Genomic DNA, 25,825 nt, shown 5'->3' with positions numbered 1-25,825 from the left:
CAGGTCGCCTAATGATTATTTGAACTCCTGCAGCTGCATGTATTAGGACAAGACAGCAACTTTACCTATTTAAAATATCACTGCAGTTTGAAACAGAATAAAATATCGTAATTGATTTAAAGGTTCGTCCTAGTTAGGTTGATTTCGGAACAATCGAATTCAAAATTAATCTGCATTCTACTAAAACAGATATTCTTCTTTCAAATTATAAATACCTGTTCTGAGTAAAAATAAAAGTCAGCCGGAATTTCAATTACATGTTTTATCCTTAGCACATGCATTCTACTTCGGCGGTCTTTCCAAGTAACTATTTCAGGGCTACATGGTCCTTCTGTTTGCAGAAAACGGACGAAATATAAAATTTATTCACAAAAAATCGGCTTTCCTCTTGAAAAACGCATAAAACAAGCTGCCACGTCAAATATTAACTTTCTGAGAGGACATATATGGAATTTCACGATGCCGTGGTAGCTGTGAAGTGTGTAATCCACAACAAAGTACGGCAGGCACAGCAGCACAGGAGAATATTCTGTAACGAGGAGACCCGCAACATGTATTGCTGATCTAATTTTACTAAGTGTATCAAACAACAGTAAAATAAGAAATTCAAAACATCCTGGCAGGATCAGCTCAGTGCGAGACAACATATTAGAGAGACACGCGGGTAGACAGAATAATTTGATGCTAAAATGGATTTAAATAGCGAAAGAGCGAGGGTACAAAGCAGTGGATTATATTCGATAACTCAGGACAGGATCCAGTTGTGTTTTTTTGTAAATACAGTAATGAAGCTTAGAGCTCAATGACGTGGGGAATTTCTTAACCAGCTGATTAAAGATCAACTCTTAAACGAAGACTCTACTATGGTGTTGCTCCTTCCATTTCTACTCAGTATAAAAGCAATGTCTGTCTGTCTGTCTGTCTGTCTGTTTGTGTCCGTCTTCAAAAACCCCTACTAAACGTGTCTGACGAAAATTACACACATTTACAATTTTCACGAGAGCAATTTCAGGACAACACAGCAAAATCACGGTTGTGGGTACAATGACTTATTCGACCGCCAAATGCCCTGGTAATAACTCCGGTTTGTATTCTGGGAACATCCGGTTCGATTCCCTGTCCGCACTGGCAAATGTCAGTCGAAAAATCGTGATTTCCTTCGGGCTATCTAATGACTCGATTATTTATTGAACTCAAATTTCGCTTTAAACGCAACATATCATTACTCATCTGTCGAGGTGAAGTGTCGTTGAATGAGATGTCAAAATAATCGTTGATGGGGACCAGACTAGGATTTTTAAGGAGGTGAAAGTGGCCTATTTTAAGCTAATGTCCCGGAAATTCGCCTGTAAAAATAGTGTGAAGCCACGACAACCTTAGGAGGGATAGACGGTAAGCCGGGCGAGATTCAAACGGTTACCGCCCTAATACAAGTCTAATGCATTATTACAGTTAACTGTAAATTTTCACCTCCTGGAAGAAACTGCTATAAAACGGTACTTTGTTCTTATTGTTTTATGGAGCGATACTTCACTCGTATTGGCAAAAATTTGTAGCCCTTGGCGATCAGTCATTCATTTCCAGCTGGTAGCCGGGATGAGATAGTTCCGTTCAACTTCATCAGCACACGCACTGTAGCATCCTACAACTTTCACTGTATAACACAATTAGTTAACACAACGCAATACTTTACTTTTAACACATGTCAAACCCCAGTCTTAAATATGCACTCAGCCATAGGTAGGCCTATCACAAATACAAGATGATTACAGTTGCTGCTGTTATTTCTGTAGGTTTTGTCGGCATGTGAAGTGAAGTTTCTCCATCCGTGGTGCCCTGAAGACGCTGTATCCTGAGCATTACAAGTTCGTAGTTAATTAACGTGGTTGTGGGAATGCCTCGCATTTATATTAGCTCTCAACGTTGTGATTTTAAGCGTGTAACTCCACGAGAACATTTGGCCTGCCAGTCAGTCCTGTATTTCTGATTTACTTCAGTAGGAAATCACACTGAAAACGTAATGGTCAGCAAACGCACGCAGCTTAGAGCATAGAACGAGACGTGCGGAAATTGAAGTAGTGATTTCAACATTGCAGGATTTGGATAAATGGGATCTGATTCTCAAATATGTCAATGCCGTGGAAATCAGGTCAGTGCAGTAACCCCGGCTACACCGCGCCCGTGGAAGGGTCCATATGAGCCGAGTCAATTCTACAATTTGGCGAGGCTTCCGCAATACTCACTGGATACTGGGTTGAACGGACACAGAGACGAAGAGACAAACCCCGGAAGTTGCTGCCAGCAGCTGTACCCGGTCTACACTCAACAAGCATAGTACTGTAAAACTCTAGGGCCTGGGTGCTTCCGCGCTCGGTCCACGGCAATTCTCGGACGATTTACAAAACTATAAATATTACTGACGGTTAACTGGCATAATTTTGCGGTTAAGTAAGACAAAATTCGAAAATCTGAGGAACAGATGGGCCTCATTAAAGTAGTCCTACAAACAAAGTAATTAACGACATTAACTAAGGCAAAACACGAAGAAAAACAATCACAGTAGCCTCTACCGAGCAAGGTAACAAAGTATTTCGAGTCGGCGAGTAACCTCTGATACCTGGTCTTGTTTTAAATTTATTTTACTTATTTGCGGTTTTTAACGGCAGTGTCAGCAGCTCAGAATGTATTGAGTCAAATGACAGGATGGTGAAAGAATAAGGCTAATCAATTGGAAACCACGTAAAAGAAAGCGGTCTGGCCTAATTTAAGCACTTCGCTGAAGATACCACATTTGGTTGTCTACACACAAGCTGTTCTACCGTAAGATAACCAAACTCTGTGATAGCAATCTGTACGCTTTCATTAAGTGACTTGTAACTCTAAACCAGCGGTATTCAACCTTTCTTGTTCGCGTACCCCCAGATATAATTTCTCTTCAACTTTGTACCCCCAAAGTTGTTAATGTATAATTCAAGTTATACATAGTATATAATCTACATGTATAATAAATTAAATAAATTACATTACTAATTATTCAGTGTTTATCATAAAATAATATATATATATTTTTTAAATTTCACGTACCCCATAAGATGTCTTCGCGTACCCCCGAGGGTACGCATACCCCAGGTTGAAAACCACTGCTCTAAACGATTTGAGGAAGACATATGACTGTGATAAGTGTGCATAAACTTGTGTATCCCCTGCAGTGCAATTTACTATTGTTTCTGTTTAAGCTGACACTTAGAATTTCAATAGTGCCTCACTCCTCCAACGTGGCCTGAGGAATAGATTGCAAATAGTTATATCTTGACATCTAAGTCTCTAGAACTGGAATAAGTCTCCATTTATGTTGCACGTGAACCCCATTGTGAACCAAGTTTACACTGGTAAGATGAATGTAATGTAATAAGTCTGTTTCATATTTCATTCTGAAAATTAAAGCATAATTGAATTAGTAAGATAAGGAAGCAACTAGTGAATGGCACAGTCAAGATCGCTGTCAGGTAATTGCAGAACGAACTTACATTTAGCTCCAGCTGAAATCTAAAGTGACTCGTCGCTCTGCCATTCTGCATCGTCTCAATCAGAATTCTAAGATACACACACAGCGACCCTTAGCAGAATTTCCTCTGAATGCATTAAAAGATAAATCTTCTATGACATACCCGCCCATGCACAAAACTAAGATTGCCATCTGGACACACAGTGCCTATGTATGTCTCTGTGTGTGTGTGTGTGTGTATATATATCTGTTCAAGATTTCCTCTTCTTTTCTTTTCTTTTCTTTTCCCTATCTGACAGTATCCCTTTCAGATCTGAACACACGCTGTCAGAGCCAATACGTTACTTTATTCCTGTCACAAGACAGCACCCAGTACATTAAACCCCGGACTCAAACGAGGCGTGTCTACGTCAGCAATTCTAAGTTTCTTCTTGCTACAATAATGTTTCACACGGATGAAAGCTGTCGTGGTCTATTTTAAGGTACTATACAGACACTTGACTGGAGGGACTCGTGAAAACCACAACATTTTAGTAAAATGCCGAAATATAAAGCATATACGAAGAAGTACTAACCACTCGCTCGCGACATTCAATGGGAATATAAGGTGGAACAGTGAGTAGATAGCGATTAAAGAATATGGCCGCAGCCTGTCATAAGGTACTATCCCACATTTCGTAGCAGGAGAGAATAAGGCGCTGTGCAAAAGCCTGCTAAGCCTATTTCTTATTCTATGAAAAGGATTTAAGGAACCGTGGCTTTAATGTGATTTAATACAATTCTTTAATAAGCCCCATGAAAGCCAAAACATAACTTCACTGTGGAATTATATGACAATATATAACATGGCTTGTTAAGTGCGGGTGACTGATAATTAAAGTACGCTGATGCGAACAAGAGAAACACGGCAATGCGAGATATTTTATTCATGTCTTCGCATGTATTATTTACACTTGTAACGTAACGTTTGCCATTTCCGTAACACAAAAAAAATTCATGACGAGGTTACATTTTGAAGTGCTTGTTTTGTTCCATGTCGGCACTGCTAACCTAAAATATAAATTTACTTTTTTCTTACAAAATAATTTAATACAAAAGGAAGACGCAACATTAATTCAGGCTTGTTAAATGCATTCCTTACAAATGTACAGGCTCTACTTTTTTATCGTATAAATCATTGTGAATGTTAGCAATTTCATTAAGTTCCACCACCTATAAATCAAACACAGATTTTGTGCGGCCCGATCGGATTTAAAATATGATAAACCTAACTAAACATAGGTGAAATTTCACGCCCCCACAGCGAGGTGTATGAAGATGTCTTTTGGGATGTTGCATCGTGTATAATTTCGGCCCTGAAGATGGAAACACTATGTCTCTCCGAAATGTTGATATACAACCAAAATCATACAAGGCCCAAAGCCCCGGAAGACCACTCCTACAATTACATCGCCTTGAAAACCTCAACTACCACACACCTCAATGTCTTTTCAATATGACGTTTTACGCGCCGGGACACCTTTTGGATCTTCTGAAGGGCGTTCTTTGTAACACCAAAACTATTTCATGTTAATAAAATTAAAGTTAGTACGCAACACTTTTCATAAAACATTTTCCTACTAATGTTGATTACACATGGCTAAATTAATAAAATGTTGTGTGTTCCTTTGCAACAAGTTACAGGACTTCACCAAATTCAGGTATATAGACATGTCCTTACTATACATATATACAACATAATTAAATTATAATTCTAACAAGAAGCTGGTCATCAAGGTATCGGCCGATTGTTCTGCTTTATAGATTAGTTTTGTATTCGTAAAACGCATATAGGCTACACGGTACATGTAAATACGATCTTTGAATCACATTTTAAACATTTTTATTTTTGGTGTGTAGGCCTAACAAAAAGAATTTATGTCCTAACGAAAATCGTCTCTCTGATGGGCTGCTTTGAACCGACAACTCATTTTAACTAAAATGACTCATCCTACGAAAATTAATATTTGTGTAGGCCTTTAAATTTAAGACTGGCAACTAAAATATCTTCAGTATATATTTAACGAAACAGAAGAACAATGGAACAGATACACTCTGTGGTACATATAATTACCAATTAGCTTCGAAGGGCTAAGCAATGGCCAAGAAAAGTAATCTACTCATCAAATGTGAGTTGTGGAGACTAACGATACATTTTCCTTGCATCTGATTGTGAGCAACGCGCAATGACGTCACTGTGGAAGTACAGCATCCCCTGCCCACTATAGACATATGAATGCTGAGGTTCAGAGTTCACCAACTTTACCCCCAGGGAATGAAGACCTTCGTGCCCATTTGAAAAATGCTGGGTAAGCTCCCAAACCGGTCAGCGAGTGCTGGCACGGAAAAAAAGTCCCTGTGCCTGTCGTGAATTGAACCACGGTCATAAAGAACTTTGCCATTTGCTGACTTAGCGTTTAAAGTGTCCGTGAAGGGTGCTTCAAAATAAATTACATAGTGCTTTGAAGCGTATGAGATTACATTAATAATCTCCACCGACAGGAAAAATATAAGTGCCTATGTTTTGACTGAAACAAATAGACTCATTACGAAAAACATACCTCTTGCAACAAATGGAACCATTTGGTAAAGGATAAGGGCTAGCGCGCACGAGAGCTTTTTTTCCGCAGCAATAAAACTACCACAAACGCATATTCTTGTTACCTGTGCACACGGACGGTGAAATAAACTCATTTGCCTGCGTTTTCTTTTCTGTTGGGATGTGGATTTTTGTTCTAGGCTGATAAGTCGAGGCATGGATTTTGCTGAGACTGTCTTTGTGTGCTCTTTTCGTTAAGAGCAAGGGCAAACCGTAGAAATAAAATTTTGGTTCCCTCCACTTGTAAGTCAAAGATTGTTGAAAGCCCAATTTCACAAGTTATATGAAGACCTGGTTATATATCCAAAGAAAATATTCGGATCTTTTTTTTTAAGTTGGCTCGAGTTCGGCAGTAGAGCTTCAAGAACTTCTATCCACAGTTTCTATTTAGTTTTCGTCACTGTACTCCGATATGGCCGAACTGTACAGTGCCGGCCTCTTCTCCTATTCAGTTACATCAAGTTCCGGCAAACAAAGGCCGCTCGTGCGCGCACACAGGTAGGGTTCTTCGCGTTCTATTGCCACAGCCAGTCGCTGTGCGGCCACCGCACCGCATCGAAATTAAGGCTTTGACCGGGATGTTCTTTTGTTAAATCTTATGTGGTACCGCCTGATTCGACTTCTAATGGTTAAGTGAAGTGTTTTCTTCGCGGTACGGTCTGGATTCGTAAATAATATTCAGACGATCTTCGGCTTCAAAGGGTTAAAGCATGTTGCTGTAGAAAAACCGCAGCGGTAAAGCTACCGCACGTGCGCTCGCTTCCTACTGAAACAGTGCGTTCCATCAATGCGTCAGAAGAAACCGCTCGTGTGCGCAGGGTAGTCTGCGTGGATGTCTGCGGCACAGTTGCTGTACGTAATTTACAACACCGTAGGTGGGTGATGCAGGGTTCATGTGGAGGGGTGGGATAGAAAAACAGATGAAATTAATAAGAGGCATTTGAAAACAGGCTTAAACAATGTGTACATCGTTGAGGGATATGCAGTAGAATTAATAGCGGTTTACAATCTCTCTAGCTAGACAATGATAAACTTACACTGTATTCTTAAGACAATGTACTCCTGCGTTTAAGATTGCTTCAAAAGATTACGAGGCTCAGCAAGAACGAGACATATTCAAAGGAACAACGGTAAGTAAAGAGCGTCCCAAAATGACTAAGTCTGTACAAAATTTGAAGGAATTAGTGAAGAAACTCCCCGAAATGGAACCTGACGTTTCAGCAGTATCAATACTAAGGCCTCATATCAGGCACTGTTCTGGATCATTCAAATATTACTTCTCCTTATTTTCTAAGCAGCGATAACCCAAGAGATTCCTCATCAAAATTCTGCCCCCGTTTTTGTTTGACTCTTCCTAGCTACATATTCAGCCCCCTTCACCTTCATGTAATCACACTTCAACAACAAACTCTAAAGAACTTGGAAAAATACAAACATCTAAAAATGGTTTTACAACTTCTATTCATTTAGAAACCTGGCAACCATTACATCGCGAGATGCCATGAGAAAATCATTTCAATACAAGCAAGACCACCGCAGATTTTGGCCTCTGGGTCACTCAGAAAGTATCTGCGACAAAACACTATACACGGGATGTCATGTGATTTTCTCCGTGACCACATTCTGCTACACTGTCATTTTCGTCCTCCGTGGATTCACCGGTATGACAAAACATTAATTTGGCTGTACATGAAGCTACTCTGATTGCAGCCTTAGTTTTAATTAGGTAAGCGCACGGATGTATGTTGTTCCAAAACGACCCAACTGCCCTACAACATGAGGCACGAGGCAACTTTTGTAAGGTACAGTCATCGGCGTTCCCACAACAAACAGTTTTAGCTACAATTCGAAACTGCGTAGAGCTGCAATTCATACCAGACGTGGTGCTGAACAGGAGGTTATCAAAAAACAAGTTAGGTCGCCCGACATCCGGACACAGAGGACGCGTACAACATTCCACCGGATGTACATAAATAATGTTCCCTTTAAATTCCATTTAATTACTGTCCAGATTTATTTTTGTAACTACAATTATCAAAGCGTAATTGTCTAACAAATCGCCAGAATTTTGAGTTTAATTAATTAATTACTTGTTTAACGACACTGTCAGTAGCTCAGGTTACAAAGCTTCGAGCAATAAGATGATTTAAAATGGCAGTCCTCTAATGCGCTGTGTCGTGTAGTCTGATTAAGTTTACTGATGTTTTCTCTGGCTTCACGGTGCAAGAACTCTTCATACTCGCAGCCGTGAGAACCTGAAATCATTTAGCCATCAGTTTTAGCCCTTCAAGTTCAGGAGACATATCGTAGGCCACTATTTCTTGACTTCTGCGCACAGGACAACACCAACTTGATACATCATGTAGCAGGGTTAATGATAATGAGCATCGTGGTCATACATTACTCTGTTCTTTGCGAGAACGTAAAAAACACTAGCATAATGTCTACACGTATAATTTCCTGCCAGAGATAAAAATGAGGCTGAGGCCGTTGCAGATACCAGCGTCGCCTCTGGCCAGGGTTAATTCACCGTGAAATCGGCGCGTAAGCAGAGGTCAAACACGTAGCTACAACAAACCAAATGCAACAAAACGGTATACAGACTTCCTCCCATCAACATACCAGAATCACTATCCGAATACATCATTCAGCAACTTGCTTTAATTGCTAGTTTTGACTTTTTCCTGTGGGGTTAATAGATATTTTTCTGAAAGGGTAACATTATCAGAATCAACTTCCGGCACGTATAGTTCTTGGAAAGAACATGGTTTTCCTCTGGAATGCTGCTTCGTATATGCTGGCAGATACTGACCGACATTTCAGAGAGCTTACCGCCTCCATCATCAGCGCGATGGTTGTCAATATCTACCACACTATACATTACGACATCCCAGAAGACAACTCATCTTCATACTCGTTGCTGTGGTAATATGAAGTCTCATGTAGTAGAATACTTGGAAAATTAATCTATCCTCACTAAGTATCCTTAGACGAGAGTCAGATTTTTCAGACCTATATTTGTAAGCTGTTCGATTCGAATCTTGGTGTAAGAACAGGATATTCTGAACAAGTTGTCATTCCCTCCACATAAATCTTAAGGGGGTATATTTAAACAGACCACGAATGCTTTATTCACATACTTTCCGTGCCTACTATTCATAAGAATCTTCACGTCATTCGACGCTAAATAAATTCTCCAGTCCATACATTATATGACAAACCCTTCCAGCAACAACGACTGATGTTACAGTTAAAATAAAGTATCACCAGATTTCCTATGATTAATCTTCGAGCCATAAGACACGTAAAATCACATTTCCAAATGAGCACTTAAATCGTACTTAATTGCAATTTTGAGGCTAGTTTTGATCACAAATTTAAAACCGGTTCTTATATTTAATGGAAAATTAAAATTATTGCGCGGTTTTTGAAGCTTTGTAAACCTCGAGATAAGAAACACTGTTCTACAATTTCACTAGAAGGAGGTAATTTTATCATAATCATCAATTCCATAATATGGATGTCATTAAAGCCGATATCAAATACATGTGGTGACAAGGTGTAAAATGGATTCATCTGACTCATAATAAGGTTAAGTGAGGGGGGTTCTTGTGAAAATGGTAACAAACATTCGGGTTACATATAAAGGTAATTTCTTGACCAACTGAGTTTGTCTGCCTCTCAAGGACCCTGCCTCACAAAATGAATTGGATCTGTAACCTCGTAAATCGCCACGAAGCTCGCTGTTAAACCTATCTCGGAAACATTCTTACAACTTTCGTTTCCCCGGTTTAGGTAAATTGACTCAAATACAGAAACAAAATTTAAGAATGAAAAAGTAGCCTAGAGCCGAAGTTGATCTTTCAATGTTAACAGCCATTCTGCACCGTACATCTAAACCACAAGTTAACATTCCGTAAATCTACACAAAACAAAACTACATATGCCCTTTTTGTTCTACATAAGGACGAGGTAGTAATTCGTAATAAACATCGTCAGTTGAACCATAACTTTATTCCTTTCGTAACTTGAGACATCTTTTAACTGTATTTCATCTTTCAACCTTTCATATTCTCTGTCTTCTCCTTCTAACATTATCCCCGCACTGCATCTCTCTCTTTTGTCTTCCCACTGCTTTCCCCCTGAACTCTCATTTCTTTTCGTTCACTTAAGACTTTTCCACTGCTCCCTGTTCGTTCTAGGGTTCCATTCTAACCCCGCCCCAAGGTTTCTGACTCGTCTTCTCTGCGAGAATAACGATTTCTGTGGCCCCTTAACCTCCTCTTACCAAAAAGGAAAAGAAAAAGCAGGGGGTACATTTCTTACAGTCATTACAGTGCGTCACGACTTTTTATGGCTAATTCCTGCAGTTAGCTACTATATGGCGGTCTAAAGAAACTATCTAGATAACTTTCAACCAGAAATTCAGAGCATCATCGCTGTTGTATGGATCCTCATCTAAGGATAACTTCAGCCTATCACATCTTTCTTCATTTTGTAGGCCCACAAGCCATGCGCCTTTACAGTTTCTGGTTGATCCAACCCTTTGAAGCTAAAACTCGCCCAAATGATATTTACGAATTCCGTCCGTACCGACAAGAAAACACAGCACTTCATCATTACAAAGATCAGCTGGTTAACGCTGTTCCAGGAAATAATCTCTGTTTACAGTGAGAATCATACGAACAACATGTGTACAAATTGAAAAGTTATTTATTTAAACAAGACGGTACACATAGTTACCACTCTTTTCATTTCACAGCCGCTTTCTCCTATATCCTTTCCATTTAAATAATCACACAATCATCCAACGCTCTATGTAACCTGAGCAATAGAAGAGTCTTTAAATAAACCAGACTTTGGAAAAATAAAATATAGTTTTATGTTAAGTTTCAACGATTTACTCTAACAAAAATTTTACGCAGTTTGAATATGGGTGATATTTAAAATAAAGCCACTGAGCACAGCCGTGACACAGTTCATTCCATTTAATATCGTAACAACTTACTTCCATATGGTATATACCTAATACTAATCTCCCACAGAATTATTAGAGACAGTCGCTCTCTATGTCCCCCATCTACCGTGATGACAAGGTACTACCATAATCGACATAGGACAATGTGGGCAGTAAACTTACTTAACAGAACAGCCGGCTGCAATGTGGGGGGACATGGAGCGGCAGTGCTGTGGGCTGTGTCAGATATTCAGCTCGTATTTTAACAAATGTGACACAAATGGTCGGTCAGTGGCCAACCAAGGGACACCAAAACCTGAAACGTGATGGCTATGATAACGAGCCATTAGCTGCCTGGATATGGGTCTGGGATGTAACTATAAATCAGTTTAGAGACGATGTGGGGATGATTATGTAGATCATAACTGAACAAAGAGAGTAAATATATGCTTAAATCCCCTTTGAAGTCCCATCTAACCATCACATACATTTAAAAACATTTCGCAGGCAAAATATTCCACGTTGCCCTTTAATTGAAAAACACATATCGTCTTTTTTTTTTCAGAACTGAAGGCCTACGCGTATTAAACTAGAGGTTTGTCCGTTGTTTTGCATGGGACCATAAACTGATATTCCTTATCAGAAGAAAACAACGAATATTTAAAATGTGTTAAAACAATGTGATGATAAAAATACTTGTTTCTAACAGAGAGAGACACACAAAGAGACGTTTTGCCATTCAAAACAGTCAGCAAGTACTGTTAACTAATTCCATAACAACAACGTTCTTCTTGAGAAGCTGATGGTCGTTCATTCAGTCAAGAAGAAATTCTCTGTCATTTATGGAGGTCGAAGGTTAACTACAGTGCCCACAAGAGCGAGCCACCTGCAGCCACATGAATCCAATCCACACCGTCCCACACGATTTCCTAAGATAAAACAGTAGTTTACACATCAAAACTGATTGTGTTAGCTTGTGCATAGGAAACCACGCCTCTATGCACAAAGCGCACATAATAGCCCATGCTACAAACTGGATTTAAATTAAATTTGGTATTAACAGGAAAACCGGAAATTTGTATTTAGACGGGAACTGTTCTAGTATGATTTACATACAAATACAGAGATAGTTAGAGGAACACGTGAAAAATTACATGGTTCGGAACAGAAATTACATTTTAAAATAAAAAGCTCGTCATTATAACCAATAATTTGTGCCGGAAGTGAAGAAATATCTTCGCTCATTCACATAACCTAGAAAGTATGTAGTGTTGCGTAAGTAGATAACCTCACGCTCCGACCACTTTAACCCTGTTGAAGGAGCCCACGGAACCCTCTAGGTAGACTACACAATATTATACAGTCCTGGCATCTGGTTACAATAATATACGACCCATGTCATATCTCAAAGATGATTATCACCAAATGACGTGTCACATTTCTAGAGAATGTTGACGTCAAGCAAAAGTGTTAATACACACTAAAACAACAAAATACTCACTTGCGTAACAGTTAATTTTGGGTACACCAAAGTGGCATTTCATCTCAACAAGTACAAGAACATACTGATAGTGAAACAATATTCCGTCCCTTTTCCTCCATACAAATTGTAATTACCTTCAACTGTGACGTCATCCAGACGACTTCATGGCTGAACTGCACAAGCAACGACTCACACAAGTAATGGAACAAACAGGAACGACTTCTTATTAGAATTAGAGCAGTTTGTACCTGTGTAGGTTTTCGATGTTCACTGATTATAATAAATCACAACACACGTCACTGGGCACTTTGGAACCATCTTAGTTTTAACTTCAATAAAATATGCACTCCGAACAAACTTACGCCTGTCTCTTTCCCACGACCATCTTCTTCTTCCCTGTTCCTAGCGTTCGTAAAACTTCGGCTTTATTCGGCTGTTTTCCGTACACCGCCGCTTTAAAATGATTCTCAAGCGCGGTACAGCAACAAGACCAGAAGTTTGCAATTGGATTTGCTAATTTCAGGTTATTATGCAAAGATCAACCGGTTTATGCCGTTTAAGGAAATAATCGCTGTTTACTCTTCTAAATAAACATTGTGCGCAAAACGAAAAATTACTGATTGTTAAAACACGTAGTACATACCAATTCCACTAGGTCTTAGGTTAGGTTAGGTTATGCAATCATAAATCATGCATGAATAAAAAGCCACAGGACGGTCTGAAACCTTTCTAATGTGGCGTTTCCAAAACAAATTTTCTTACGCTGCGACTTGGTATGTGAAATATGTGAAATATATGAAATAGACTTATTTCAACGAGATGTTTTGGGATCTGTCTACTTTGTTGTAAAAACCATTCGCACAATTCCATACAACGTCAACATTCATTTCTTCATTTCAAATGGTAACTCAGATCATTGTAAACAGGCAACACAATAATTTCGCTTGGGAATTCTGTTGATTAGCACGAAACTAATTGTCTCGTTGTTGCTGTATATGGTCCCGCATGCGAGACACCCAACATGCTGGTCAGTAATTCGTAATTCAGTTGTGTAAATGATGACTGGGCAGAGCTAACTCAGGATCTCGTGGAAAGCGAATATTTCATTGCTGGTTTATTTGATGGCTAATATGCGCGCATTTCCACGCCAGTTTGAACCTATCCTAACAGATGAGTGAGAGAGAGACGGGTGTGTCCAGGTGAAATAACTTGCAGGTGACCGCTGCTCCAAAAACCATAAGTGGGAAACACATAAAACGCCCTTAATTTTCCGTGTGATGCGCCACGAAAGACCTTAATCTGTAATCCTCACGAGCCAAATGATGAGGTGAGTTAATTAACCTGCGCACAATTCAGTGGGCCTGCGCGACTGCTTTTACTGTGGCCGAGGATGGGATATCAATGCCCCTCATGATACTAAAATAAAACCGCGGATACCGAAAGCGGTACATGACCGATAAACCATCATATATTATTTTCATATTAATTACTGGTACTGAATATAAAAGGATAGCTGTCGAGTCAGGGAATATACAGGTCTGTATCTTGAGCGCTATAGCGATATTATTGGGTGGATTTACGGTACTAGCAGGTTAAGAAAAGGTCGTGCCTGGAGGTTGCAGATTAGACTGTGGGAACATGTCGACATTCGGCACAGGTTTTAATGTAAGAATAGAAGGCTCATGAGCAGAACTGAGTTTACACCCATAACGCCCGCCAGGTTGTCTCCCGTCTATTCTCTTCACGTGTCTACTAGACTACATTGTTTTCAAACTTCGATACTTTCTCTCGGTTATTCAGATTCCACGCAATCACTCTTCCCAATTACATGTTGAACAGCCCAGCCTTAGAACGATCTGAGGTTCTTACGGCGGTGAATACGACGATGGCAGAGACCTCCAAACAATTTCCGAAAGATTCATTTTAATATTGCCTTCCTACCCTCGCGTAGGTCTTCCATGTGCTCTTTTCAGTTTTCACCTCAAAAGATAAAGTGGTGAAAGGTGTCGAGAAGAAATCCCTGTTTACAACCCGAGAATCACACACTCATTCGCTCCATTGTGCAGCAAATTCTTTGAAAAGTCGATTGTATACTCGGCTTGTCAAAGAATAGTCCACTTCCTTTATGGACCCCAAAGGTTCATCACCGTGTTCACAAAATCTCGCTAACGGACCATATCCTGAGCCAGCTGCACCCAATCTGCTCCATTCCCGAAAATCCCAAGACACACAAAAATGAATTGTGTAGGCAAAATGCATGCTGCTGACTGTTAAAGCAGACGACACATACGAGGTGCTATCGGAAAGTTTCAAGACTGCGCGTATAAAAACCCGTACACTTATCTCAGGTATTAAATTCATCCATCACCCTCGAAGTAGTTCCCCTGGGAGTGAACACAACGATCCCAGCGCCGCTGCCAAGCCTGGAAGCATCCCTGGAAATCTTTCTTTGTCAGCCTGTCAAGGGATGCTTCCAGGCTTGGCAGCGGCGCTGGGATCGTTGTGTTCACTCCCAGGGGAACTACTTCGAGGGTGATAGATGAATTTAATACCTGAGATAAGTGTACGGGTTTTTATACGCGCAGTCTTGAAACCTTCCGATCGCACCTCGTATAAGTTATGACTGTGCCTTAAAACAGTTACAGAAGAGAAACAAAGGAATTTCAGTAATGTAATCTCTATAATGCGCTTCCAACAATCCATAACTTATTACACATCAATACAGGAGATTTAAACTCGTGAAATGTCCTCAAACGAGTTGTCATAACAAGTATACGACTTCGGTTACGGTTACTACGTCAACAGTTCAACTACAGTTGAGATCTTTCCCAAACATTTTTCCTTTACACTTGTCCTAAAAATCTATACGATTCAAATTTAGTCGTAAAACCTGGAGACTCGCATAGAAAGAAATGCGTAGTACCATCGTAACTCGACGAGAACGAAGTGGCAATAGCAGATGACGCTGTAATTTCTGATCATCTTCTACGAAGAAATATGACTTGTAGCAGCCAGCGGTTTCAACTATCGCACTAAGGCGTCATGACGCATTCGTGTTCTCGGATAAATGACACAATTTCTTACGGAAAGGAGCAGAAACCGAGGGAGACGACAGAATATTTCAGTAGAAGGAGAGAAAGAAGTGTAAGAAAAATAGAGCAGAAGACACATGAGACGTCACAGAGATATAAACAAGGACATAACGATGAAAGTACCTTAAAAGTGGCGCCTGTGAAGCCATCACCCCGACCCTGTGTTCGCAGAACCGCTGCACTGCAAACTGACGGAGTTCCGGGAACTCTCTTATTCCTCTCGATTAACCCATAACTTCTCTGTATCATAAATGCATTTGTCTATATCGATGGCATAAGGAGCATTTCGGCAGATAAAATAAATAGCAAGTGTACCAAATAACTACGCATTTGGCTCAATCAACAGGAAAGTGCGCGTCTAGATGGGAAACCTGTATTCTCAATTAAACTTCTGGCCTTGTAATAACACTCATGCCCCTTTGCAATACTCGCTCCCCCCCCCCACCCCCAGAAGATGGAATAAATATGTAAAGAATGTGTCGTCGTCATAACGAACACGGCCGAGCCACTGAACTCGGGCAGAGTGGGCGAACTCATAGAACAGGTCACTTCATGTCGCAGAATGCAACTCACCACCCACCTGCAGCTTGTAATTTTCATACACAAGCAGACAACCTATTGGCAGAAGATGACTCGTCTCCTTGGTTGTTGCACCTTGAAGTCTGGTAGACGTTTACAGGCGTTTTAGAGGTACCCGCTGCCTCGCAAAAAAAAAAAACGGGTTGAGTTATAGAAGGCCGGACAAGGCCGAGGCTTTATCGGGTCAAGCACATCGCCCTGACTATGGGGGCAGTAAGAACCTCCAAAACGTCAGTAAATTTCTATCAGATTACACGGCGCAACAACCCAGAAGACAAACCATTTTTATATTTATCGCTGTGAGAACCTGAAATCCAACTTTTTGGGCAATTCTAGTACGACTGGTATTTCACGTAGATTAGAGATTACAAGGAGATGCATGTTGCAAATTACCATCTGACACTTGGTTTGGTTAAACAACATTGTTCATAACGATGGGATTGATATTTCAAACAGTTGAAGAGGCGTTCCATTTTAGAATCCTATAAACCGTCTTCTACGTTGTGCTCTTTTGATCGGTATTCCGCGCAGAAGCAAGGATAATTTTTATTCGTCGTCAAGTTTGTGCCGACACAAGGGCTAAAATAGCTACCCAATTGATACTGGGGGGGGGGGGGGGGGGGGGGAAGCAGACACAGAATGGCGCCGGCCATTAGCCTGAGTCTAGAGCTCAGGTAAGAATTTGTGGAGATATACCTCCATCCCCCCCCAAGCCTTTATGGCGCGGTGAATAAGCATTGCCGGTTACTTCCAGAAATTATTCTACTTTACGAGACAGTTCTCACTGCGTCCTCTAATCACTGCAGATCCTCTAGCTATTACGCCGTGCTGAACTGTAAGGAAATCTTTCGGAGGATTCTTCTCCGGAAGACCACATAAAACTCTCTTACCATCCACAAGAATCTAAAAGAATTTCAGGGTATGAGTGCCACCTGCAGTCTACAAATTTAAACATAGTTTGATTGAGAACTAAAATGATAAACGATGAGTAATAATGCACCTGGAATGAGGTAGTCGTTTACTGCTTAAGTACTACCCTGACATCCGCTGTACAGACACAAATATCTAGAAAATCCGGTCAGAACAGTCAAAAGATATGCCGAGATTCAAACTGGGCACCTTCCGAATAGAAGTCTGAAGCGTTACCGCAGTTTGGCAAAGAATGCAAAGCAAACTTGCTCCTGAAATTTACCTAAGCACCACGCCATGCAGACGTATGGGACAGTGCAGATATAACTCGCACTTTCTTAACCTCAGCACTATATTGAGTTAGGTCCACCCTCCGGCCGCTTTACTCCCGAAGAAAGAACCCCGGTATCCATTAGATAAAATGCCGGGTGGGCCCCCAGAGCTGGTCTGGTCGTTGTGGAGAAGAGAAGAATTCTGTCCTGCCGAGAATCGAACCTCGGCCATCCCGTAATCTAGTCACCATACTGGCTACTGATGTTGACGTTAATTGGTATCGCTCAATACGACTGACGAAAGGTGTGCTGATACTTCAGATTTAGTGCCTCGGAAACGAAAATGGGTTCTCGTGAGTGTTTACGACTCAATACTTTAACTACAGGTAGATGGAAGCTGTAAGATTTATCGCATCACGCCCCGAGGTTTCTTTGACCCCAAGGACATCCACTGGAATTTGAGAGAGCCGAACATACGGCATGCTGCTGCAACCCGTCTGCCAAACAGAAGAAGAGTAAAAATGTGAAACATACAGCGGAGTCAGATCTCAGTTTGTTTAGTGCAATCACGATATGCGGACCGGAATCTAGAGTCGTCGCTTCGAATCCCGCTCGGCGAATTTCTCTGTGTTCTGCTTTGATTAATCAAGTCCTACTCTGGTCTCAAGCACAATCCAACAGAAATTAACGCATGTCTAATAGTTATGTCGGCAACTTCAGTGACAGAAAAAGAAATAAAATCCAAACTCAACGCATTAACTGTACACAGTAATAACAATAGTTTAATGTGAGTAATGAACCTTCCAGTCCCATAAGACACGGGGAATTTATAGACGTGGGGGCTATAAGCAATTGAAGCAAATCCCTTGGAGTGAGATGCTTAGTAATACGTAAGAAACAGAAATACTCTATATGCGTCCTTTACACAAAATGCATAACATAAAAGCATAATGGAATGTCACTTATGTGCATCCGTTACCGGGAAGTAGGGCCTTCATAAAATCTGTCACAGTCATATGCTACTCCCTGCCACTGTGATATCGTCTCAAGATTAAAAAACAGACACTTACTTTTACAAACTGATCTTAAAATCGATATTTTCCCACATATTTCACAAACAAAAAATACATAAATCCCTTGTTTATTAATTTGGGATATCAAAAAGAAACCAACAGCTTCTCAAATACAATCCAAATTTACTGTAAAAGTTTCATAGCACTGCGATGAACAGTTTATGACGTAACGGAACATTTCTCTGAAAGAAAAGAACATATTGGAAAATGGGGATGTTGTTGGCACATTACTGCACTGGCACTACAACAACGGGGCACTTAAATCAGTATTTAAGGCCGTAGAAATTGCTTCAGACACAAAATTACACAAGAAAAATTAAAAACTATTGAAAGTAATACGCTGAAACTTGAACTTCAACGTCGAGTCACCAAAATTCCGAAACACTGCTATGTAGCACTGCACCATCGTGCGAAAATCAGTTACCATTATGTCTCCACACACTGGAGTACATGATTTCCAAGCTGCCGTCATGACTTTTAAACAAATCAAAATTTGATCCTTACTCTTGCTACGTCACACATACGAACTGACAACTGACGGCTGCCAAGTTCACGTTCGTCAATAGAACGTCAGTCGTGAGTTTCCCTCAGCCCGTGACAGCCCTGTTAAAATATGTGGACAGTTTTCAACACGCGCCGTCTCATTTTTCATTAAAAACGTGTTTCTCTATAAAATGCGTAAATAATGACATATGGGGAAGGGTGGATCGAGTCTGGCTGTCAGTCCGTATGATCAGAGCTACTCGATGTTAAACTTCTGTAATAGCATTAGCAAAAAAACCCATCTTCAGTGTAAGAACCAGCAACATTGTAATCAAAGATATACACTGCAATGCCATATTTTATATATGTTACATGTTTTGAGAGACATTAATGGTGCGTCTGTATTCTCGCCACTAGAAACAGTGCGTAAATATTTGCATGACATGACGACACGTTACTTACTCGAAGACAAGCAAGGTCCTACCAGTAGACGTTCTACGTAATCCGCTTTAAAAGTGCCAACGACAGAAATCCGTCATGCTTAATTCTCCTGCTACCCCAGGAAGAGCAGACAGGACGTGGAGTTTGATACCTTCAGCTGCTGCGGAAGGCCCAGAGATCAGATACTTCAACACTGAAGAAAATAAATTTCAGAGGCGCGTGTTTCTTTTCTCTTGTCTCGTTCTGGACACCTGTAGACGGAATCCGATGGTCAGACCGTAACTGAGATCCAAGTCAAAAATCAAATTCGCTTATATTTCCAATTATGGCGATATAAAATTCAAAGGTCAATCACAGTCTGTTTGATATATGAATGAAAGATACGCTAAAACACAAATTCCATAAATAATATGACACTGATAACTTTTTCTTCATCTTCATATGTCTAATATAAGAAATATAAAAGACTAAAGAAATGTCTCGTATAAACTGCTCATCGGCCTGATGATGGAGGCAGCAAGAACCACTGAAACGTTGGTAAACATCTGCCAGAATACACGGTGCTACAACCCAGATGACAGCCATCTTCCACAAAACTTTACCTCAAAAATAAGAACCCAACAAGCGGTGAAAAACTTAGGTTACAAGATACAACCGCGCACGTGACAGTCACTCTCCTCTTCTGCATCAGTTGACGGTGCCAAAGATCACCTCCGCAGATAAAGAGCGAACTGCCATCAAGTCGACAGCTGCGTGTTAGGCGGATGTAGATGTAGGTGGCCGAAACCAGCCGCACCCAAAATTCAAACAGTGAGACACTGATCAACTTCGTGTCTAGCACTGAATTGGTTTGTCGAAGATTTTATCCGGAAGGAACCGCGACTGGGTCTGAAGCTCGTTTTTCCTTCCATAATCAGGGATAAAGGAACGAAGTACAGGCTGGCTGACACAGGCATTGTATCATACAGGATAGACTTTGTGACGTAACAAACCGAGTGAATGTTGGAGAAACATATTTCCCCCATCTTCAGGGCTGAAGTCGAATATCGAAATCTTCAACGATGCACACTGGGTTCAGCATAACGAGAAGGTTGAGAACAGTTACAAATCTCTGGCGAGAAGGCGGAATGGTATTGCACAAGCGCACTTCGGTTTGACTGACGTCATCCATGTTTGCAATTAAATGCGCCCTATATAATAATTAGCTTTATAACAAGTTTGTATCTACAATAAACGAAGTTTAACGCGTGTGCCCGCTTTTTTTCAGCTGGTTCCAACCCAGTTTCATTCCACACAATGATAAACTTGTACGTTCTTGTACTCTGTAGTTTGCTGACGTTTCTGGATGTCTGTTGCCTACAAAATTTCGGGCGATGCAAACAGCAACCACCCCTGAAATGTCGGGAAAGTACTATCAGACCAATAATCCAGAAGACAGCCATCCCTAAATCGCCGCGATGAAAACTTGAATTTTAAATGCTGGAGCTGTCTACCCCTGCGTAACACCATCCATCACTGTCTGCATCAGCCTTGAAGTAAAAAAGAAGACAAACTCGTTGCGCGTAAAAAAACTCATCAACATGTTTAAATTCCATTACGTCAATTGGCTGCCCATATAATTTCAAATGTTTGACGATGGATTTATGCGCGTAATTCTGTCCGGTCATTCGAGTGGCCGCAATGTGGTTGTGGCGCTCTGTTTGACGACGCCAATGGAGACGTCCTTATAAACATGACAATCTGGAACGAACCACAACATCCTAAACTACAGGCACTGTTCTCAATTTTTTTATGTTCTAGATCAGTGGTATTCCACCTCTTTTGTTCGCTTACCCCAAGACATAATTTGTCTTCAACTTTGTACCCCCAAAGTTGTTGGTGTATAATTCAAGTTATACATAATATATAATCTACATCTAAAATAAATTAAATAAATTACATTACTGATTATTCAGTGTTTATCATAAAATAATACTTTTTAAAAAAAATTCACGTACTCCCTAAGATGTCTTCGCGTACCCCCGGAGGTACGCGTACCCCAGGTTGATTCACCACTGTTCTAGATCATAGACCAGCCCTGAAAGTCATTCGCTGCACAGAAGCAAAGAATAGCGAACGAAACGCTATAGGCTGATTTCACAGAATTAATAAAGTATGCCTACATAATTTTGATGGGGAAGCCCCTTGGGAATCGGTCATTTAGGGACTCAGTATGTATTCAGTATTGGTCATGATATTAGGAGTGTTAACATTCGACCACCAGATAACTGTATCATTTAGGCTTATGTTATGTTCTGAGTAACACAGGCCTTACTGGTTCATAGGATATTTATTGAGGTTTTTGCACTGTATCTTTAATATAACCGGTAACTTCCAATGAGATGGGAACGATAATCATGAATGGTGAGAGAGAAAGGATTTTCAACGAGGTGGTATTTTCTATTTTCTCCAGAGACGGGGTCGTGATGCCGTGTGGTCCTGCAGATGATTGCCAACGTTTCGATGGAATTGGCGGTCTGCATGTGCATACGAACTTCAAGGCCAGAACCAATAGAGATTCCAACGCGGTACTGTAACTTCCGAACAGAAATCTAGATCATAACTGGGCTACTAATCAGTATTTCCGGTGTTAGTGAACTTGAAGGGGAGAGAAACCTAATGTTAGCATGGAAACCGAATAACAAACTTATCACGAATACGTTGTCCTTCTAATGTTACCGTGATCCTAATTTTATTTGAGAATGCCTACGTATGCATGTGTGACTGTGTGCGTATGTCATTATATAGATCTCAAAATTTAGCCTAACACTATCACTCCACAACAACTTCATGGACTACGTTTCAAACCTACGTTCTGTAAGCGACAGATAAGCAAATTACTTCCGTAACTTACGTAAAGAGCAAGCCACATGGGCGCCAACGTTTTAAAATTTCAAAGTGCTGCTCAGATTTGCGTCACAAATTCTCCCGGTAGACAATCTCAAAGGATTCAAACGTAGCCGACAACAAAGGATCGGCACCATGAGCATAAAAAACGAACTGTATGGGACAACTGTGTGTTAAATCGTCCCTGCCGCTCTTGCATGCCAAGAATCTCCTTACTCAAAACAAAACTGAACACATACAACTTAATAGGCTCCACTAACTAACAAAAATGCAGAGGCGCGAAGCGTTATGGACAACTTTAACATTCAACACAAAATAATTTTAGGCCCAATTGAGAACCTACTTATATTTATCAAAAATATTTATGCCTCCATCATCCTCATCACCCTGATGAAGGTAGTAGCAAGGACCTCTGAAACGTTGGTAAATCTGTACCAGACTACGCGGCGCTACAATCCAGAAGACAGCCATCTTCGTACTCACCGCCGTGAAAACCTCAAATTCTACTATGGAAAAATGGCTTAAACGTTATGGGAAGTTTAGGGGGTGTTCAGCCACCCAACCCCCCCGAAATCTTCCAGGGTAATCCCGAGCCCCAGACACCCACGAAGTCGGAGCCCATGGATAGACATGAATCAGTTGTATGTTGCAGTCTTACTGTCTGGACGATCCAAATATATTCCTGCAACGAATTTTAAACAATCCATTGCTTAGGTTTAGCGTCTGGAACCAGGAAAATGCCAGTTCTGTGTAAATATCATTCACTATCTGCAACAACGAACGCGACAGAGAACTTTTAACAAGCGAAAGAATATAAATTTCACGGCCCAAACCTAGAGGTCAATCGAATGAAACAATCCACGACGTCATGAGTCACAGCAGCAAAGCAAAACGTACGAGAAGCGGTTCACACTTCTGGTTTCATTGTGTAAGAGAGTGCAATGTCGCAACAGACTCCAGCATAACGGTACATTTACGCACTTGACCTTAAACGGTTTCATCCGGGTAGGTCGATACAATAGTTCTCTGCAGCTCGTTCTTACACATGTACACGGTGTAGCCACGAGCTCCAAAATAATTTCCTTTCCAATCGACCGACCAGACGACACACTGCAAAGGTTTTCAACGTTTCACAGGGGCCTTTCAACGTTTAAACTATTTCAGCTGTAAATATTACTTGCAACCCAAGTAATCGGAAAAAAGAAAATTGGAATCATGATTTTCTGAACAATGAAATCATACAGTTTACAGAACCAGCGCATTGTAAAAGGGACACAGTTAATATCTCAAGTTCTCACAGCGATGAGAGCATACATTTTGTAACTCTTTATTTATATTACTAAAGTAAAGTAAAGTAAAGTAAAGTTTGTCCCACTATACGCCATGTAGGCGTTTGGGGTGAGTGGAGGTATAGCTCCTCTCTTCCTTGACCTGGGCACTAGATGGGGGTGAGTGGTCAGCATCACGCCCCGGCCGGCTTTACCCCCGGGAAAGGACCCCCGGTACCCATTGTAGAGGAGGCTGGGAGGGCCCCAGAGCCGGTCTGGACGCAGAGGCTAGAGGAAAAATCCTCTGCCCCCGTCGGGGATCGAACCCCGGTCGTCCAGCCCGTAGCTAGTCACTATACTGACTGAGCTATCCCGGCTCATTTATTTATATTACTACCTGAGTAAAACCACAATGCACTCAGAGTCCATAATCTCTTGCAAACAAACCATAAATGTTGATCATTACACTATGAAATTATATTCTTTAAGGATCTGTACGTGAAAAGTATACATCGGTGACTGGACTGCTTATTTATAATAAAAATTTTAACCGGTTTGGATAACCAGTGTGCAACAGGATGAACGCTTATTAAAACCAGTTTTTCTACAAGTGGATTAAACTGGATGTATTGTACTATAACACGACGGACATGACATCGATTTCTTGCCAACACAACCGTATCTGACGTGGACAAAGCAGAACCAGCCCGTTTATAAAATATCTAAACACTTAAAAACACAAATATTAATGACTGTTGAATAAAATGTTGAACAATACCATAAATTTCAGTCGCGATTTTAATGCAGTATAACGTGATACTTAGGTGATATTCTGGGTGGTAGTGGACGACAATAATGTTTCATATAAAATACTGGAATATTTATTTTCTGTTCACATACTTTTGTTCAGTACTGTGCTTCCTATAATTTATGTGAGAAGGATAATTCCATCACTAACGAGATATAATTAGGCCTAAGCCAGAGGATAAAAATAAATGTGCATGCCAATTAATGGAAAACTGAAACAAGTAAAAAATAAATAAATAATTACGAGAATAAAAATGAAATAAAGTCTCAAATATACTGCATAGTACTTATTAGCATGAATTTCTGGTTTAGTATTTAGAAAGAAACACAAACGTAACTCCAGAGAACAGTGCATCTCAAGGAGATAAAGGCCATAGAAGATTTTATTGGGTTTTAATCGCCGCGAAAGCTTAAAATCATGAGATAAATGTCATTCATCCGGTCGAGAAATTCTCAGCATTTTACGGATTCATTACCATGTTTATAGGAACGCTACACTGGGCCAGTGCAGACCATTTCGCATCCCCACACATACAGGAATTAGAATTCATTTTAAGAATATTCTACTATCCAAGCGTAGGTGTCCGAAGGCACAGTTACTAGTTGCGCCCGTGATCTGAGGGACCACTGAGGTAGTCGTACGTCCAAAACAGTTGATCATACTGTCCATCATACTTCTTTGCCTCGTCTCCGATAAACAGCGGCACTGCCATTTCTACTCTGACATGAAGACATCTCAAACAATAATATCTTTCAGGTTCACATCCGTAATTACAATATACCAGGAGCTCATTCCCTTTTGCTGAACTAAGATACACCACTTCCCTCGTGCTTTATATTTATAGCAAGTCAGTTCCAAAACATTGAAACTATATACTTACTAGAACCAGTGATAATTATAGAACACATCCTTTGCATATGACCTAGTGCAGTGAACCTATTTGGATCTGTTAACTGTATGAACAGCGATAGAAAAGTAGGATTCTGAGGTATTCACGGCGATGAGTTCGAAGAAGGCTGTCTTCTGGGTTGTAGCGCCGTGTAGTTGTCATCAGGGCGATGATGGAGATAGCAAGGGCCTCTGAAACGTCGGTAAACTTCTACCAGACTACGCGGCGCTACAATCCAGAAGAGGTCATCTTAGCAGTAGACGAATTTTCTATACCTGCCATTCCTGAAGAATGAGAATTCTACCTGCGGGCAGAGGGTGCTGGGACCAGGGTGCAATTATTTATCACACGCCACCCTCTAAACCGCTATCTTCCCTTCACATTTTTCGAGTAAAATATCACAAACTCATGGATTACAAAATGCGCGATAAATTTTTCCTGCAAATAATTACCTGTATTAAATAGGAAAATGGCTAAATCGCACAATTTTTCACTGTTTCTCTCAAATTTATCTCATTGAACACTAGACACTGTAATCTTCA

The 25,825-nt window shown here is 40.6% G+C and overlaps 1 protein-coding gene across 6 annotated transcripts in view; it reads right to left on the bottom strand.

Annotated features, from left to right (window-relative positions):
• LOC110835312 (furin-like protease 1) overlaps positions 1 to 25,825 on the bottom strand; it is a 329,508-nt gene that overhangs the window by 199,090 nt on the left and 104,593 nt on the right. The window contains exon 1 of one of the 6 annotated variants that reach the window (XM_022075401.2): positions 12,718 to 12,968. The exons of the other annotated variants lie outside the window; for them this stretch is intronic. Coding sequence (XP_021931093.1) covers positions 12,718 to 12,735 — 18 coding nt within the window. The 5' untranslated portion in view covers positions 12,736 to 12,968. Of the gene's footprint in view, positions 1 to 12,717; positions 12,969 to 25,825 lie in introns of those variants that run through there. 6 annotated transcript variants of the gene reach the window in all.

The sequence above is a fragment of the Zootermopsis nevadensis genome, unplaced genomic scaffold (genome assembly GCF_977971745.1).
Source record: "Zootermopsis nevadensis isolate Lab colony 2312 unplaced genomic scaffold, Znev_1.0 Znev_ptg000061l, whole genome shotgun sequence".
Taxonomy (NCBI): domain Eukaryota; kingdom Metazoa; phylum Arthropoda; class Insecta; order Blattodea; family Termopsidae; genus Zootermopsis; species Zootermopsis nevadensis.
The sequence above is the reverse complement of the archived record's forward strand: the minus strand, read 5'-3'. Positions and strand labels throughout refer to the sequence as shown.